A 20,098-nucleotide genomic window follows, 5' to 3' on the forward strand; every position below is an offset into this window, starting at 1 on the left:
AGAGATAAGATGAAGAGAGGAGGAGAGGAGAGATAAGGAGAGATGAGGAGAGAGGAGGAGGAGAGATGAGGAGAGATGAGATGAAGAGAGGAGGAGAGGAGAGATAAGGAGAGATGAGGAGAGAGGAGGAGGAGAGATGAGGAGAGATGAGATGAAGAGAGGAGGAGAGGAGAGATAAGGAGAGATGAGGAGAGAGGAGGAGGAGAGATGAGATTAAGAGAGGAGGAGAGGAGAGATAAGGAGAGATGAGGAGAGAGGAGGAGGAGAGATGAGATGAGATAAGATGAAGAGAGGAGGAGAGGAGAGATAAGGAGAGATGAGGAGAGAGGAGGAGGAGAGATGAGGAGAGATGAGATGAAGAGAGGAGGAGAGGAGAGATAAGGAGAGATGCGGAGAGTGGAGGAGGAGAGATGAGGAGAGATGAGATTAAGAGAGGAGGAGAGGAGAGATAAGGAGAGATGAGGAGAGAGGAGGAGGAGAGATGAGATTAAGAGAGGAGGAGAGGAGAGATAAGGAGAGATGAGGAGAGAGGAGGAGGAGAGATGAGATGAGATAAGATGAAGAGAGGAGGAGAGGAGAGATAAGGAGAGATGAGGAGAGAGGAGGAGAGATGAGGAGAGATGAGATGAAGAGAGGAGGAGAGATGAGAAGAGGAGAGAGGAGGGGGGAGAGGAGGAGAGGAAAGATGAGATGAAGAGAGGAGAAGAGGAGAGATGAGGAGAGATGAGGAAAGGAGAGATGAGGAGAGGAGAGACAAGGAGAGGAGAGATAAGGAGAGAGGAGGAGGAGAGATGAGGAGAGGAGACAGGAGGAGAGATGAGAAGAGGAGAGATGAGGAGAGATGAGGGAAGAGAGGAGGAGATGAGAGATGAGAAGAGGAGTGATGAGGAGAGATGAGGAGAGAGGAGGAGAGAGATGAGGAGAGGAGTGATGAGGAGAGATGAGGAGAGAGGAGGAGAGAGATGAGAAGAGGAGTGATGAGGAGAGATGAGGAGAGAGGAGGAGAGAGATGAGGAGAGGAGTGATGAGGAGAGATGAGATGAAGAGAGGAGGAGAGGAGGGAGGAGATGAGGAGAGAGAAGATGAGAGATGAGGAGAGGAGATATGAGGAGAGGAGAGATGAATAGAGGAGAGGAAAGATGAAGATAGGAGAGATGTGGAGAGGAGAGGAGAGGAGAGAAGAGGGGATAAGAGGAGAGAGGAGGAGAGGAGCTACTGGACCTACCAAGAGCTGAAGCCAGAGAAGAACGCCCTTAGCCCATGTCACAACTGACAGTAAAAAGATTGCAACACCAAACCAAATAACTAAAACACAAAAAGAAAGGTACCTCAAACATTGGACAAACGCAACAGCCAAACAGAGTAAACTGGAATGCTAAATGGCCCAAAACAGAACATATGAATTGGCAGGAGTAGAGTGAGCGACCCTAAACTAAGGGAAAGTCCTGAGCATGTACAGACTCAGTGAACACAGTCTGACCATAGAGACAGCCAGACACAGGCAGACCCCTTTTCACAACCTATGAGAAAGACTACCATCAGAAATCGAATATAAACTCCTACTCCTGCTAGGAGAAAGCCCAGCAAGCTAAAACCTGGCTGATGAGGAGAGGAGAGAGGAGGAGAGGAGAGCGAAGAGGAGATGAGTGAGAGGAGGAGAGATGAGGAGAGAGGAGTGAGAGGAGAAAGATGAGGAGAGATGAGTGAGAGGAGAAAGATGAGGAGAGATGGGGAGAGGAGAGAGATGAGGAGAGATGAGGAGAGAGGAGTGAGAGGAGAAAGATGAGGAGAGAGTAGTGAGAGGAGAAAGATGAGGAGAGAGGAGTGAGAGGAGAAAGATGAGGAGAGATGGGGAGAGGAGAGAGATGAGGAGAGATGAGGAGAGAGGAGTGAGAGGAGAAAGATGAGGAGAGAGGAGTGAGAGGAGAAAGATGAGGAGAGATGAGTGAGAGGAGAAAGATGAGGAGAGATGGGGAGAGGAGAGAGATGAGGAGAGATGAGGAGAGAGGAGTGAGAGGAGAAAGATGAGGAGAGATGGGGAGAGATGAGGAGAGAGGAGTGAGAGGAGAAAGATGAGGAGAGATGGGGAGAGGAGAGAGATGAGGAGAGGAGTGAGATGAGAGATGAGGAGAGGGGTGAGATGAGAGATGAGGAGAGGGGTGAGATGAGAGATGAGGAGAGGAGAGAGATGAGAAGAGGAATGAGAGGAGAGAAGAGAGGAGGAGAGGAGCAACAATGTGTGATTTTCCTAATGAAGTATTCAGCTAACTGGCAGGTAGTTTTATTTACTACCAAAGTCCATTTACTCACATTAGCTGCTTGCCAAGTGTTAATTCTGGATCCCTGAATTAAAATATAAAGCTGGGGATTTTCCAGAAGTGCCCTCCGAATCATCCAGACGATGGCACTCAATCATAACAGAACAGCCCCTAGGAGCTTCCAGCCCAACTCTAAGCAGATAACAGCTCATCTGAAACAGATAGCAACTCTCTATGGGTTTTACAATGATACTGGCTAAATCATTCTCTCACACACACACACAAACACACACACACACACACACTCATGTACAGAACATTTCGGTTTCCTGTCCCAATGACACACATTCTAATATAAACGCACACAAATCTCCAGACATTATTTTGAAAATAAACCATGGCTCTCACTATCAACCCATCTGTGAACTCTTTCCTGTTGTTTGTAAGGACTTTGCAAAGATACAGCCTCTGTGCGTGTACAAAATGGATTCTTGAATGGGTGTTTTGTCCCGCAGGCCCTTTCATGTTGCCATGTGAGATTCAGGTTAGCAGAACTGGCCGAGGAGTCACGCAAATGCCGATTACAGATGTGGGCACTTCCTGCTGTGTATCATGGCTGACGGGGAATTTTTATTTGCTTATTATGATAGTCTCTAAGTTTTGCAGAGCCATACATTTGATTGCAGGGTCAATGACAAGTAAAAGTCCCCCTCAGTCTCTAAATGACAAAAGTTTGGAGCCAGATAAAAATGATACTTTTATACAGCAAACATTATTTAAATTTATCAAAAGTGGCAGTAAATACATTTAAACATATATATTTTTTAAATGATATGATATTTTAAGAGAATGAATGATCATGACTCATTCATGAGGGTCTGCAGTGGTGTGTATATGATAAAGCTAATTTCCTGTTTTCTTTTTTTTTTTCTGAATGCTAGTTGCACCACTTGAATTTTCAAATAACTTAAAATTTCATAATATATATATATTTTTGAACAAATTAATAGATTCAGATACCTGACCCAGTCTTCTTTGTAGCTTATTCTGTCCAAAAGCAGCTCACTGTTTGACAGCCATGTAAAGCAAAACCAGTTTTGCTATTTAATTACAGTATATTTTTTTAAACCGCCTTGCATCACAAGCATACCTATGATCACTAATATATTTTTCCTAAGTAGGCAGCTCACTGGACTGAAGTTCTCAGCAACAAACCTGTGTTAAAAACACAACTGCCAGACCTACACCAACAGCTGAGACAGAGAGAGAGAGAAAGAGGGAGAGAGAGGAAGGCAGAGAAATGTGTATTCATAGATTTCAGCTGAGAGATAGGCCTAACCAAATAAGGCAACAAGCTTAAAGAAGAGACTGATCTTGAAAAAGAAAGTAGCTAAAGAGATAGATGGAGGAGACAGAGGTATGGTGGAATGTCAGCGATGGAAATAACAAACACCAGAGCTCAGCCAAAAACAAGTTAAACATCAAAAATAAATGATTTACTGATAAAAAAGGCCAAAAACTGCTGATATTTGTTAAAGGGGCCATATCACAGACAGAAAGCTGGATTTTGGTCTTTAAAATTAATACAGTTAGATGTTAAAATAATGTTCATGAAGCAAAGCTCCTTAACTGATCCACTCAGACTTTACGGGTCATTCATAAATCATGATGATATTGATGTTTACACATCAATGTCCATTCAGTATTCAGCAGATTGTCATGTCATATAAGAACTTTGTTTGGAGTAACAGAATACATGTAACGGCGTTACATGATCAGAATACAAAAATCTGGCAACTGTAATTTGTTAAAGTTACGTAAAAAAAAAAAAGTAATCAGATTACAATTACATTACATTGTAAAAATGGGAATACAATCAGGATTACAATGGTTTAACTAAATACATTGACAGTATGATGCGTGGATCACTGTTATATGCATGGAGACTGGATAATCTGGGTCGGGTTTAAGTGACACTGCATTTAAGTGATACAGTAGTACACAGTACAATACAGTAAAACAGCAATATTGTGAAATATCACAGTTTTTAAAATACTGTTTTCTATTTGAATATATTTTAAAATGTAATTATTCTTGAATATCTTGTGCTGATAAAGCTGAAATTTCAGCATCATTACTCCAGTCTTCAGTGCCACATGGTCCTTCAGAAATCATTCTAATATGATGATTTGATGCTCAAGAAACATTTATTATTATTAGCAATGTTGAAAACATTGTTGCTAATTTGCAGCAAGTAAGTGAGGATAGGAGCAGGCTTCACTCAATGTACACTAATAAACTTTAAGAGTGCTGGCCTGGATGATTAATACGAAAAATTGGAGAGAGGCCGCACTAAGCATATGTTCTTTTTATTTTTTACACGTTTCGGCACGTGCCTTCTTTAGTGTGCAACAAGGTCACATTGATAGCCTGAAGAAACCACGCACTGAAACTCGTCTGTGCAAAGAAAAAGAAAAAGAACATGTGCATAGTCTGGGCCTCTCTCCAATTTTTCGTATTCTAATTTGAAGCTAAATCATTTTTTTAAAACAATTAGCAATGTTGAAAAAGCAATGTTAATATTTTTGTGGAAACCCTGATGCATTTATTTTCAGGTTTCTTTGGTGAATAGAAAATACAAAAGAAAAGCATTTAATTGACATTTTGACATATTTTACATGTCTTTACTTTCACATTTGATCAGTTGAATGCATTCTTGCTGTTGCTGAATAAAAGTATTCATTTCTGTCAAAAATGACTGAGCCCAAACTTTTGAACTGTAGTATGCATTTGCATCTATTCAAAATCTGATTTCCACATGAGTTTCCAAGTTGGATGTCCAACTTTGCCTGCATGTGTTCAAGTATTGGATTCCAACTACGGGTCATTCATAGTTTTTTTTATCTTTTAAGACATGTCTATTTCTAAAAGTCTGAGAAAACAAAAAATGTAAACTAAATGATGTACATTTTTAAATCAAAATAACCTTGATAAATATATCAGCAGGCCTCAGAGAACAAATAAACTGCTGCAAAATTGTAGAACACGAGCCGTTACATAATTTAAACGTGAATTCTCATGGATAACTAATGAAGAATATGACAGGATCAGACAGACCGGAGAGCTTTCCTCCCTGCCCTCGGGCTGCTGTTACCCGCTCGAATTATCTCTCCATCAGCCGCTCCAGCGAGGCAAGTCCCAGGCTCCAATCCCAGCCTGCCTGGACTTGCTTCCCTAGGGGAAAACATCTTATCCCATAACACAGACTCAGAGAGAGGGATGTTTGTGTTTATAGGCCAAGGGTTGCATGCTTAATCATATACAGAACTTGAGCCTATCAAACGTGTATTTATCTAAACAATGATAAACATGATGGATGCTGAGGTTGCTGACAAGATTGCAAGTTGTTAAGTTGACAAACCAATAAACTCCAATATCCAAACACAAGGGGTTGACAGCACACGGACTGTATTTGACCTTGTTCCACCATCTATACCCAGAAGAATAAAAACAACACTGGTGGTGTTTCAGTCGTGAACACATCTGTGTTTTTTGGACAAATCATTTATGTTAACAAATTGTTTTCGTGTAGTAATTTCCTCAGAATTCCATTTGTTGGACATATTGAACGAATATGCTCCCTTCGTGTTTTGAGTCTGAACAAGATAGCATTGAACAAGTTTTGTGGAGAAACTCAATTGACGGTAACACTTAAGTTTAAGGTCCAATTCTCACTATTAATAGCTGTTTATTAGCATGCATAGGATATTACTATGATATTTGGGTGTTTAAAGCTCATATTCTGCATGACCCATAATTCAATATCCCTTAATCCTATACACCCAAACATAACAACGACCCTAATAAGCAGTAATTGGGATTTTTTTGAGGCAAAATTGTTAATTGTGTCCCACTGAACAAAGCATGAAAGAAACAAATTGAGGAATATTGAAGAACAAGGATCTCCAGACTGAATGTGAGATCGGCAAATGAATTAAAATTGGGCCAATTTACGCAAACTTGTAACCAAATACATTACAATGACTAAATATTTCAATATTACTGTTTAGGGCCAAACTAAAAGTTTCTGCCATTCATACATTACAATGACTAAATATGTTTCTGACATTCATAACCCATAGGCTATTGTAAACTTATTGCTTGATAAATATCAATAAGTTTGCAGAATTGTGTGTAATAAATGAGCTATTTCCAATGATGCTTAAACACTATATTTTTAAAGTCTCTTAGTGCACTGTAAAAACATAAAATAAGTTTGTTTTTCAAATAAATGCAACAAAGATTACTGGAGTATGTTTTGGTCAGGAATCAATCCGTTTTTTTAATGAATATGAATGAATATGTTTGAACTAATCTGTTAAGTGAACTATTTATGTTTACTAAACCAATCTCTGAACAAATCTTTTAGGTGAGGTTTCGAGTCACTGAAATGAACAAACTCTTGACAATGACATCATGGCCACTGAGTTACAGCTAAATATACAGTTTGATCGGTCTTCTCTTCCTTCCTCTCTTTCTCTTGCTCTCTCTCTTCCACACACACAGCTGTGTACCACATCAACAAGCGGATCTGTATTAGCTGCTGTTTTCTGCTGAAAGAGAGAGTCATTGTGTGATTCTCCTCACAACACAACAGCCCTGCCCAACTATTCCTTTAATTCTGCTCTCGTTTCCCACTCGCTCTTTCTGCAGGGCACACAGGAATGCAATCCAGTGGGAAGAGAGGCATTTTCATCACACTCAAGCAAAAATTGCCCTCTACCCACACTGTCCTCACAGGAATGGCAAGTTTGGGCTTTTGCTCCGATATTACAATCAAATGTGCGTATGATTTGCAAGGCTGAAAGAAATCTTGGAGAAATTACAATACCTGCATGAAAGATGTGGTTTCAGGGTACAATTTAGGACATTCATTATTATTTTTCATTATTTGTTATTTTTGCTTATTATATTTTGTTTACAGTGGCTTGCTCATTTGGATACTAAAGAAAAATCTTTGTTTAAAGTAGATGTGTATAATATGATGAGGTATTATGTCTAATATGTTGCAGAATACTTAAGTCAACCACCCTAAAATACCATCATTTTACAATAGTAACTGTAAAAGTGACTAGTACTTTGTGGTAAATGTTTGTAAGTAATACTGTGTAGTGTGACTAACCCAACATAAACCATGTACACAAGCATGCTTGCAACAACAAAAAAAAAACATGCTCATGAGTCATGAGTCAATTAAGTCACATGAGCTGCTGGAAAAGATAGGTGGACATGCAGGGTCACTGGGTCACTGTCATGGTTATTCCCATCAAACGCAGTTCATTGAAAGGACTGCAGGCTACCGAGACAGTCAAATGACTAACAAGAGCACTTCTGTAATGGTTCGTCAGGTTCACATTAGGTTATAGAGACAGACACAGAGGGAGAAGGAGACCTAGAGAGAGAGATCAATAAGCAGCCATTATGCGAGTGCTGTGATCCACTAGGAGCGGTGATGGAGGTCGACGCCCATCTGGGGCTCAGCGTTCAACATTTAAAGCCTACAGCCATCATTCTTCAAATAGTCCCAACAATACTGCAGTGAATAACAGCATACTGCTCACACATGTTTTACACTGTGCCCCTGCATTTCAATACGATGAGTCAGCGATATATCTGAAGGGCGGAGCGTTATTGAAGTAGCTTCATAACTGTATAGCTCAGTGCGGTTGTGTCACAGGAAGACACTATATTGTTAAGCAGAACTGTTCGATCCCTGTTATTCTCTTCTTCTGTTTCTGTAAATCACTGGCGGAGGGTGTGTGTCATCTCACCCCACCCAGACCCACACTTTCTCAGAAAGGAAGCATTTCTAAATTTGGGTTTGTAGCGTCATGGATCAGTGTGCATCAATTCCTCATTCACCACACAATTTCCCGAACTCACAGAAGCAGTATACTGGCATGAGATGAGAGAGGATCTAAAACACTCCCTACCCTACTGTGTCTGACCAATCAAAATCCCTGAATCAATCATATGAACTTCCTTCGAAATTATTTTTAACCTCTGTCTTTGTCTCTATTTCCATTAATCCATCCATTCATCATCATTTCACCAACAGTTTGTGTCAAAAATGATGAACATGTTAACAAGATGATTCAAAGAGATGATACAAGAAGTAGAATGTGTGTGTGTGGGGGGGGGGGGGGGTCACTGAATATGAATATGATTACATTTAGACCCCAAAGAATGTTGGATTTTAACATAATTTTTTACACTTTTATTCAGCAAGAAAGCATTAAATTGATGAATTAATAATTAAAAAGAGAAGTGACAGTAAATACTAGTGCTGTCAAGCCATTTATATCTTTTATCCAATTAATTACATGATGTGCAGATTGATTAAAGTAATTAATCGCACATTTGACTGAGAAATTGCCGCAATAAGATAATTTAAAGTCATTGAGAAAAGCTTTAAAATGAATTTTTCATTTGATTCAACATACAATTTATTACACACACGCGGGTGCGTTAAATGCAATAACTAATTTCTTTTAATTTTTTTATTAAACTTAGTAAATAAACACAAATCGACAGCCGTTATACATGTTACATAATGTTACAGTTACACAAGACTTCTATTTCAAATAAATGCTGTTCTTTTGAACTTTCTATTCATCAAAGAATCCTGAAAAAAATGGACCATGGTTTCCACAAAAATATTAAGCAGCACGACAAGTATTTTCAACATTAATAATAATAAATGTTTCTTGAGCACCAAACCAGCATGTGATTTCTGAAGAATCATGTGGTACCTTGCCATCACAGAAATTGAATGTCAAAATATATTATAAATATATAGAAAACAGTTATTTTAAATGGTAATAACATGTCAATGTTAACTGTTTTAACTGTATTGTTGATCATATAAATGATGTAAGCAAAGACTTTTTACATAAACATTTAAAAATAAAAACCAAACCCAAACATTTGATTTGAATAGTGTAGAAAGAATGAAACAGATAAAGTGAGTTGAGAGTGAAAAGCAGCTCTGGAGGCCCGTAATGATGTTTAAACAGTGTTTAAGTGCTAATGGACCTCTACTCTCCAAACATTCAGCCTCTTTTCTCTCATAGACACCTAAACTTTGAGCTTGTAGTTTGGCACAACTTAACCACACAAACTCTTTCCGTACCGCAGAGCAAGTGATCCCAATAAGGCTTTCAGGACACATAAGTACCAACCAAACTGCTCATGTACAACTCTGAGATCCTTCCATTGAGTTAGATCTTTTAGGCTGCAGTCTTGAAATGAATTAGCCATTTTGGGGAAACAAACAGTTGTGTTTCTTTGCATGACTAAACAATATAGATCATGCAATAATTAAAGGGTTAGTTCACCCAAAAATTAAAATTCTGTCATTGATTACTCACCCTTTTCAAGCCCGTAAGACCTTCGTTCTTCTTCAGAACATAAATGAAGATATTTTGATGAAATCTGAGAGCTTTCTGTCCCTCCATTGACATTAACTTTCAATCCCCAGAAAAAAAGAAAAAAAAAAACGTAGTTAAAATAGTCCATGTAACTGGTCCACGTAATTTTATCAAAAATATCTTCATTTGTGTTTCTGAAGAAGAAGAACGAAGGTCTTACGGGATTGGAACAATGAGGGTGAGTAATTAATGACATAATTTTCATTTTTGGGTGAACTAGTCCTAACCCTTTAGATAATATAGATCATGCAAATGAACTAATACAGACTGACAACGGTTTTGAATGTGTTTATTGGAGTGCATATGACTGACTGCTCTGATCTGATATTTGTGAGCACTAAATGCAGTCTGCTGATCTCTCTAAATGAAGTGAAGTGTGTTCTCATGTCCTCTTCTTTCCTTTCCCTCCTCTCTGCCTAACCGCTCTGTGATAATTGAATCAGGGTTCAATTAGGCATGACTGGGAGGGAGAGCAGCACATTCACTCTCTCTCTCACACACACACACTCGTACCACACCCTCTGAGCACAACAACAGCGGACTATATTTATCAAGTGTATTTGGGTTTACTTTAGTCCATAATGAGAAAAAAATAGATTTTAATCTCCCTCCCTGCTCTTTTCTTGTCCTAAATATCTCTCTCAGTCTCTCTTTGAGTGTGTTTATGTATTACTTGCATTACATATAACTGTCACAGTCTATAAGATTGTTATTCCACTATTGTCAATAACATTATAAGTTTTACATTGCCACATAATAGATGCTGCACAAAATCAACAACTGGGCCAATAGGTCTGTCAACATACAGAACAGAACCCACCAAAATTCACACTTTTACACAGAATATTATGTATCGAAAAACATGAATTATTTTAATTTTTCAAGCAAAATAAATGCGTCAGAAAAATAATTCTTTCAAGTTTCAAATGCTAAAAAAATCTGGACTCTTTTTGGTAGTTAAACATTAGCGACTCAAAAAGAATCACATTAGCGACCCATGTCACGATGCTGTCTTTTAAGTGCACGTGGAAAGCTTGTACCTAAATAATTACATTTAAATTCAAGATTATGAACATTAATTCATTTATAGATGGTACCATAACCAAATGTTTTTGTTAAAGCAAGCTGTGAAAGTTGAGCAATTAACTTTAGTCATTCACTAAACTTGTTTTTCATCTTTTTTGTCTATATAGATCAGTGCTTCCTTCCACCACGTTTACAATCAACACGGCCCTTCCAAATTCCACAACTTGTGCCTGATCTAGAATTCTTGAGATTCCCATATGTTGGAAATATGTTCCCTGTGTATCCCATGAATACGACTTCGGTCTGTCTTGTGCTCGAAACTCATAGTTACAAATTACCGACTATGATATCGTGCACTTAAAGAGTAATTTCACCAATATTCAAACCATTTTGTATTGTCACAATGGCAGTGCTACTATCTGGACTGAGAAATTTACATTTTTTGTCAACAAAAGTCGGCTGGATGAAATTGAACCGTTTTGCTTTTTACATCTCCAAGGCTTTCGTGAAAACTACAGATTACACTTTTGCATTATTTTGTCTCCCCACCCACATTCAATCGGATCAACAGAGGGTTATTAACAGAACAGTTATTGCAAGGGTATAGGTTTATCACTGAAACCTGTATCATGATATGTCTACTCTTTAAAACAGCATTATAGTAAAAATGGAACACTATGGCAACAGCTTTCTCATCTCGTTTCGCTAAACGTTTACTCTTTGAATTCTTGCCCACAAACAAGTTGACACCATTATGACCATTAAGAAATATTTCCTACTCAAGCAAGGTGGTATTTGACTTTGGTAAGCATATAGCAAACTGGTGTGAGTGGTGTTGAATGGCAACAGTGTTGAGGTTTTCCTACTTATTTGGTAAAAGAGAAAACAACATCCTTTCGTTCTGTTTTCTCTAGTCAAGTGCCACTTTTTTTTACACAATAGTTAATGTGAAGGACTGCAGCTGTGGTTACTCTGATAGGACACCTGTGTGAACTTGAGGTCGAAGAAAACTGACTTGACGCCCATTAAAAATCACCTTGCCATGAAAATGGCTCAAAGCTTGTACCACATGTTTTGATATTTCGTTATAATGCAATGATATTCAGACATTTTCAAGAGTTTAAATACTTTTTAGTGCCAATCAAGATCTCTTTACTAATCCCACTGAGCTCTAAAGCCATTTTGACTTGCAAACACAAGTGGTAATCTTTACTATGGCAGTCTTTACAGAACAGACACAATTATTCAGCTCTATTGCTAATGTTGCAAAAAAAAAAAAAAACATTTAATCTTGAAGACTATACGCATGCACTTTTCTTTCTTTCCTCATCTCACATCAAAAGGGTCCAATAAAAGGGAAGAGGAAAACCTCTGACTATGAAACAAGAATTATGACAACGAAAAGATCTGAGACATACAGTAAAGCTACTTCTCCGGGTGATGCTGTAATGGGCTGGTACACACCCATACACACATGGACAACACAAACACTCATACAGTAGGCTACACACAAACAGTTCCTCTTTCTCTCCTAGTAAACATAAACTGACATCCTGATGAAGGAGACTAGCCTGCTTAGACAAAGAAATGTTGAGAAATAAAATAGATAAGTCAGTAGTCAAGTCAAGTAGCCTAGTCTATAATAAAAAAAACATAATATATTGTTTGATACGATGAGATCAATCAATATTCAGTTTTACCAATAAAATATGGTCTTTAAGAGATAGGCTAATTTATCTTTAACTTTCTATGTAACACAATCATTCTAAAGAGCAAAACAGATCCAAACATGAATATTTAAGATCGCAAACATACAATATGTATATATAGCCTATAAAAACAGTCTAAGCACGTTTATCATTTTCACTACCACGGGAAAAAAACATTTATGAGATGTAGGCTATATCACTCGTGCACATAATAAATACAACATTAACAAACATTTTTGTTGTTGTTGTTACCACGTTCCGATAAATAAGTGAATGACGTGTGCCCACAGTGATTGATTGACAGGCTGTGCAGCTGAATACTGCGACGACAACAATAACAATGTGCGAGTGATGTTTAAGTACGACATTTCAGTCGAATAAATATCGTAGTAAATACGTGCTTCATAAACTATTCAATTGTAAAATGCGATGATTAACCCAAGCTGGCAGTAAAAAAGGAGTTTCTGTAGGAATAGCGGTCTCATCTGTTTGTACACATTGTATCAACGCTAACTTACTTAATCCTCTTAGTAAATCATGCTCTGTGATTAATACAACACCGTTCAACACACATAATGATGTTTAACTCGACCTTACACAAACGTTTGCAGAGCATCAGACGCTCAGCTCGTTTCGCTTTAGTGAGGAAAGGTCTTGCACTTACTTCGTTTTCTGGATACGGAGGTATTCCAACAAGGCAAAATGCAACTCCATTCATTGGACAGCTTAACTTGTTTGGCAGGAGGATACCGAGAGGGGGATTCGGGGGGTTGCGATTAAGATATGTATAAAATAAGTAAACTAGTATGAGCGCTTTTTATTAAACCGTGGCGTTCACCTATCCAGTTTTCTTCCGTCCACTCGACTCTTTCCCGTTGTTTGCCCGCAGTGCCCTCCCTTTTCCCTCGCCCCGATGCAAATCCGTTCAGTTCTTCCACCGGCCTGTCCCACTACAGCACAACGCGCTGGATTAAAGTGGGTGTTGGGTTGTGAGGAGTAGCGTCGAGCTCCCTCTGGCGTCAGGACGCGGGCAATACAAAACACGACGCGTTGCGTTTGCGTGCGTTCGGAAACTATGACGTTGCGGACGCGTGACGGGCGCCAAAGCGCGGTGCGTTCAAGGCTATGAAAACAAAGCCCTCTTTGTACCCAGATAAAAAGATAGACGGGAACGAAAAATACATAATAGAAATGAGGAAGGTGAGTAAATAATGAGTGTGTAGAGAGAGGTGCAACTGCTAAAACCATAGACATCTCCGAGAAACAGATAGCGAGTTTAAAAATAACGACAGTGTGCTAAAGTTATCATAACAGCTGATGATAATACAGTCGTGTTAAATACTTTTTGTTGTTTTTTTTAACATAGCCCAGGCCTACCATATAGCCATAGCCTATATAAAACCACAGGAAATACATTTCATATCATGATGATATTGCCCTTGCAACTGCCTTTTTGAAAGGTTACAACTTTCATCCAATGATGTTTAGCCTACATAAGGTATTTCAAAGAATATAATGGGGAAACTATAGCCTACATGTCCAAAAATTAATTAACTTTCCATCACTCTCAAGAGGGAAACAGAAAAAAAAAACTGATTTGCTCACTTGCCATTTAGATCGCATACATTACAAAAAAAATATTACATTTTTGACAGCTAAATCGATTTAATTTAATGATCAAAATTCTACACAGGCCTTTTAGATATCGCCGCACACATGCAGAAAACATAGATTTGTAGTTAAATCATGAATATAAATAATTTAATGACAAAGTGATTGATTTGATCAATTATGGTCTTACCATGTACTAACATGTATAGAGTTATTCTGAATCATACCATTGTCTTAATGTTGTTGAATGACTATTTACTAAAGAGAAATCATGGTAAAAATAATTTTCTCTGGAAGAGTGACACAACGTGAGACAATTATGAGTCGTGAAATGGGAGCTTGACAGGTCAGAGATTACAGACTGGGAAGAATGTGACGATGAAACATGCAGGAGCTTCAGACTAGAGCTGCAGGTCACGCTGCGGTCGTGACAGATCAATCGATGAGATGCAGGCAAACAGACGAGCAAATGTAGTATTGATTTAAAGGTCGCTGCTTTAGGCCGGCTGTTTTACCACAGGAAAAAGTCAAATGCAATGCCGGATTTAGAGTCTTTCTTAGAAACAATGAATAAAAATTGCTCACATTCTAACAAAAGCTTCTTGATTTCCTCGGAGAACCCAGTCTGCTATTTTTTGGGTATGTTAGTTGGATTTGCGGGAAGACGTTGGTGTGAAATGACTGTCGAGTAAATATACAGTAGGAAGTCGACTCAAGCTGGCTCATTGTTACTGGCCGACCGGAGGCACATTGACAAAGCAGCCTGGAGACATGGCAAACAGTGACCTCACTTAGATAGATCAAGTTAAGAAACTCCACAGTGGAGTGTGTTAGGTCACAGCAAGACAAAGACAAAAAGAAAACCTTTCTGTTGTACACTTTCTTGCTGATTAAATGGAACTGTGCTGAATTGAAGTGTCCGGTAGCTCTGGAAAGTTTCTCGTCCTCGGGGCAAAACGCACTGGAGTTGCAGAAAATACAGAGAACGTGGCACCGGGCCCTACCGCTGACTCTTCACTGCTTCAGCCCATGTGGCTATCATTAGAGTGACAGAAAGAAAGAAAGAAAGAAAGAAAGAGAGAGAGGCTTTTGCAAAACTCAAAGCTAATTTTGTGTGTTTCTTCAACACATAAATCAAACAAAGCAGGAGATGTTTCGCTGATTTTGTGTGCAGGCGAGTTTTGAGGACAGTAGTGGTCCTAATAGCGCCAAAAGTAATGTTGTATTATCATACACTTCCCCCAAATTAAAATTCAAGTCAATATTTACTTTGGCAGTGATAAAAATGCATATGGATTTGGAAGATTTGGCATATGTTCCTATATCACCAGAGTCAAACAGACTACTTTATTACTATTACTACTACAGGGATTATTACTTTGATTTCAAACAGACTCCTGTTATAATATTTTAATGCTGTTTTTCTCTCATTTTTAGAGCACAATTGTCTTTGAGCATTTTGGATTGAAAAAAATATGAGTGAGTATTTGAGTAAATAATTGAATGATTGAAAAGATGAATGATCTTTTTTAAACGTGATCATTTAAGTTTGTAGTCTGTACGATTTTTTTTTTAATTATTTATTTATTTACTTAAAGATGAAAAAAAGATCATACCGACCCCAAACGTTTGATCGTTGGTATATGCAAGGCAATGCGTCTGTGTGTTGCACTGATGAATTCATTCCAAACTTTAATGTCTATGTGTCCATGCTTGTGTGTTTAACTCCCTTCAGCACTCATTATCCTCTCCTACCACCAAACCAGGTCAAATTATCCCAATAAGCCCTAAGCCACAAGATAAGAGGAGATGGAGCGATTGTGATTCAGTAGCTCCATGCCAAAACACAGCCACATGTGAGCTATTTCTCTCGTTATTTCCATCCATTTTTTTCTGCCACCCTTTTGCACATCGAGCTCTTATAGGCTGAAAATATTCACAGAAGGAAAGATTGTAAACCTTTTTCTTATAGTCAGTTTTTTTTTTTAATTATTGTACCAAAGCATTTGTTAAATCAAGCATCTATGTAGCTCCAGTGCTGCCCAGAATCCTTCATGTGCTTCTCTCATCATCATCATCATCATCCATGCAGCGCTCGTAATAAAGCCCGGCAGCTAGCTTGTAAAAAAACAATACACTTAGCACAATGTGTTTTTATGTATGAGCTAATGTTATACTATACATTCAAGCTGTGTGGGGCTTTCCCATTGTTTTAAGGGGATGTAGAGTGGGGTTCCAATAGAGTCACATAGTGAATATGCTTCAGATTTGTATTTTTCTAATTGAATACCTTTTTTCATTAACACAAATTATAGAATTTGAGTTGCATGAAGTGTTTTTTCACTTGATGATCATGTTCTCCAGCATGATGTGACTGTGAGATGATCCAAAGAGCGTCTTGAGCTTCAATGGAAGAGCACCTGACCATCTGTTCAGTCACATGATCAGTGTCACAGATTTGATTAGTGACCAGTCTTATTCATTTTACATCATAATGTTTCTTCGTTTATAATTTTCAAAAAAAAAATAATCCCAAAGAATTTTGTTTATTTCTCAGATTTGAAAAATCAAATCCCAATTTTTATGTGGACTCAGATGGTTGAACCCCACTGTAAATGTCAAGGGCGGGAGGAGGAAGTGGTCACAGGGTTCATGACCCCATGTTTTCTGTGGATCTTCCTACAACCTGTCGTAAATCTATGCCATTTAATCTCTACAGCTGGCCATGCAGCGTTTTGGGTCTGTTTTACAAATTACCAGACTTCAGGAATAAAGAAACCATACTAAATTAGCAACAATTACTTACTCAACTCTGACTTAGAATAAAAACATAACTAGCTAGCGAGGCCATTAAAAAGCACTGTATACGGTATTTGTGTATAGATATGCGGCATCTGCGATGCTCTGCCATATTATCCCTGGAGGAAAGACGAGAGTTTTCTAAAAAGGTAAAAATAACTGGAATGAGAGGAAATGCTCTGAATGGAACTGTATTGTGTTACACGAACTACCATTTTCTCTATTTATGAGCTGTTATGAGGATACTGAGGCTGTTTTTGGTCATCTCATGGTGCTTGTAAAGTGCTAACGTCCTGTTTCCTCATAATTCATGTGGCATAGCATACATACCAATATTTCCTTTCTCCTTCACATCACTTCCTCCTGGCTAAAGGTGAGGACCCTTCTGTCTAACCCCAACAAAATGTTCAAAAATGTTCACACACGCACAGACGTATGAATACATACTAAAATCTTTCTGACATTTTCATGTATGATTTCAGCTCAGGAGTCAGGACAAATAAATTATTGTTTCTAAGTAAAGGTCAAAGCTCATTGTAAATGATATGGGCTCATTTGAGACGGCATTAACATTTGAAATGTCTCTGTATAATAACGTAATAGCCTGTTTGATCCCACCGCCAATCAGAACGGCTCCAGGCATTGCTTTAAAACTAGCTGACTCTGTTAAACGCATTACGATCTGGAAAGAGCGTAATCTGTAAAACATATCTCTGAAGTACACCAGTTTCTTCAAAGCCAGACAGTCCATGCTCCATTTAAGACCAATAGTTTTACCCCATAACCTCCCTTATAATTTACTGCAACTACAAAAAACAATATTTACATTATAAATCCATGCATAATGTTAGTTTGCTATGAGGCTGTTTTGTGCTGCCGTGTGGAAACAGTCCATCCAGATTAAGCAGGGAAACATCTGCCTCACAAACCCTCAGCCATCTGCCCACTAACTGCAGAGTGGGATGAATTTCCAAACAAATATAATCCATAATCCATGTAATCAAACTCATTATGATACCAAACCCAAAAATATCTCAATTTTGCCATGAAATAAATGACAGAGGCAGAGTAAAAGGGGTGATGCGATGGAATGAGACTACAAGGGGTGAAGCGATGGATTGCACAAGATGAAGAAAATATGAAAGAGACGGCCTCCCAAGCTCTCTCGCTCATGTGATTCAGGGCTGGTGGACAGTGATGAAGAAACAGATCATTAGCTCCAGCTGTAACATCAATAACTACTCAGACATCAGCAGAGAAAACAGGCCCATCTAGACATCACATGCGCTCTTTTGTCCTGGTTTTTAGTCTTGCGGTGAGGAATGATGACCTAAAGGTTGTCCCTCTAAGGACATTGCAAGAGCTTATTGGTTACTTTGAATGGCAACTTATTTTATTAAGTGCGTAGTTGCTCTCTGGCTGCTGATCTAGAATGATTTGAAGCTGATATGGCTTTCGATTTCTGTGATCCTTTCAATACTCTTCAGTGCAGAGTTTCTGTGTACATTTGCAATAATTCCCTAGACACATTAAAAATGGCTTTTAGAGAGTTTGGTAAAAAACTAATCTCATGTAAAATGATGCAAATAGTTCTTTTCGTTTGTTGAAACAAGGATGTATCTGCAACCCATTTTACTTCCGCAATGTGACAGCTTTTCTTTTTTCCATTAGCTTCCATTAATTTAGACACGCTCCAAGAGTGCTCATAACAGCGACTTTTTCTACAGGTTACATAGATCCTCCAGTAGGTGGCGTGCTTACTAGATTATTCTATTAGAAAAAAAAATAAAATGATGGTACTTTATCCATTAGGAATTGATTTGATTGTCACAAGTGTGAGTTCCATACTACAATAGACCAGAGTAGGTAGCTTGGCATGGTCTATCTTTAGCAAGGTTGGAGGGATGGAGCTAAAATAATATTTTACCAAAGCGTTTTTAGCTAGCTGAAGATGCTAGACGCTCTGCTGAAGACGCAGTGCTTTGGGCACTTGAGAGCGCTTTGGCATGCAGCGTTTTTTTCTGTTGAGACGTTTCGTTGCTATGATACAGAATATCCGCAGCACAGTTTACTTGTAACTGATTTTGCAGATCATTTGTTTCATTCTAAAAAAGCATTTTTCATCCATTTTGTTCAGTTAGCTCTGTTGGTTGATGTCGTTCATTGTAATGTTGTGACAGTTGGTCAGTGTTGTTTAGGCCCGCCCCTCCTCCACTGTGATTGGACGGGTGGGTAAAAAGTGACAGTGATGAGCGCTGCGTTTTATCTAAAGCAGAACATTTTTCAACTCTCGGCGACCAGTAAAAAACGCTGAGCGCTCAGTGCTTGTTACGCTCGTTACTGGTCAACACTGAAAATCAGCATCACAATGATGAATCAGTGTTTGAGGGATTCAAATCTGCCTGGATCTTTAAAATCAGCATGAAACGTAAGTTGAAATTGTCTTTTCATTCCTATTGTGACTAGTGAAATGGCTGCTCAAAAAAAAAAAAAATCTATTGTGGATTGTATGGAATGTATCATTGGATGGTGACCAGTTGTCCTGTTAGTAAACACACTATTACACTATGTATGACACGCCAATTCTCATTTCCATTTTTGGCATGCTGTCAACACGTATAATCGCTTTTCAGCGTGTTTATGAATGCCGTTGATTTAATTTTACATTACTGTATATATAAATATATGACATACCAGCCCGTTCTCATCCTTTAGCGTCATATGTGACACTATATGACAAAACGGCGAAATACTACGCACATGGCACCCTTTATCGTTAATATAAAACGCGAACCCATAAATCCTTTGGCATAATATAAGACTACCCCTACCCTACCCCACACCTAAACCTACCCATCACAGTGTGTGTTATATTAACGATAACGGGTGCCATGTGTGTAGTATTTGGCCGTTTTGTCATATAGCGTCACATATGACGCTAAAGGATGAGAATGCGTTGGACCTACCCCATCCCCGTCCCTAAACCTACCCGTCACTGGGGTCAATAGGAGTCTTCCCTTACCATCCTAGGAAAAAAATATCACTCCCCAGATGTAGATATACATTTTGCTTCGTTTTGCTCGGACATTTAACGGCGTGTACATACACGCAGAATCACTCTGACATTTAACGGCGTGTACATACATGCAGAATCACTCGGACATTTAACGGCTTATGTATACACACATACACGCGAATAGCTCAA

The 20,098-nt window shown here is 38.6% G+C and overlaps 1 protein-coding gene across 2 annotated transcripts in view; it reads right to left on the reverse strand.

The window, feature by feature from the left end:
- arhgap23a (Rho GTPase activating protein 23a) overlaps positions 1–20,098 on the reverse strand; it is a 69,180-nt gene that overhangs the window by 46,770 nt on the left and 2,312 nt on the right. Inside the window, exon 1 of one of the 2 annotated variants that reach the window (XM_089128713.1) lies at positions 13,148–13,398. The exons of the other annotated variant lie outside the window; for it this stretch is intronic. Coding sequence (XP_088984839.1) covers positions 13,148–13,201 — 54 coding nt within the window. The 5' untranslated portion in view covers positions 13,202–13,398. Of the gene's footprint in view, positions 1–13,147; positions 13,399–20,098 lie in introns of those variants that run through there. 2 annotated transcript variants of the gene reach the window in all.

Source organism: Pimephales promelas, chromosome 3 (assembly GCF_988280905.1).
Source record: "Pimephales promelas chromosome 3, fPimPro1.hap1.1, whole genome shotgun sequence".
NCBI lineage: Eukaryota > Metazoa > Chordata > Actinopteri > Cypriniformes > Leuciscidae > Pimephales > Pimephales promelas.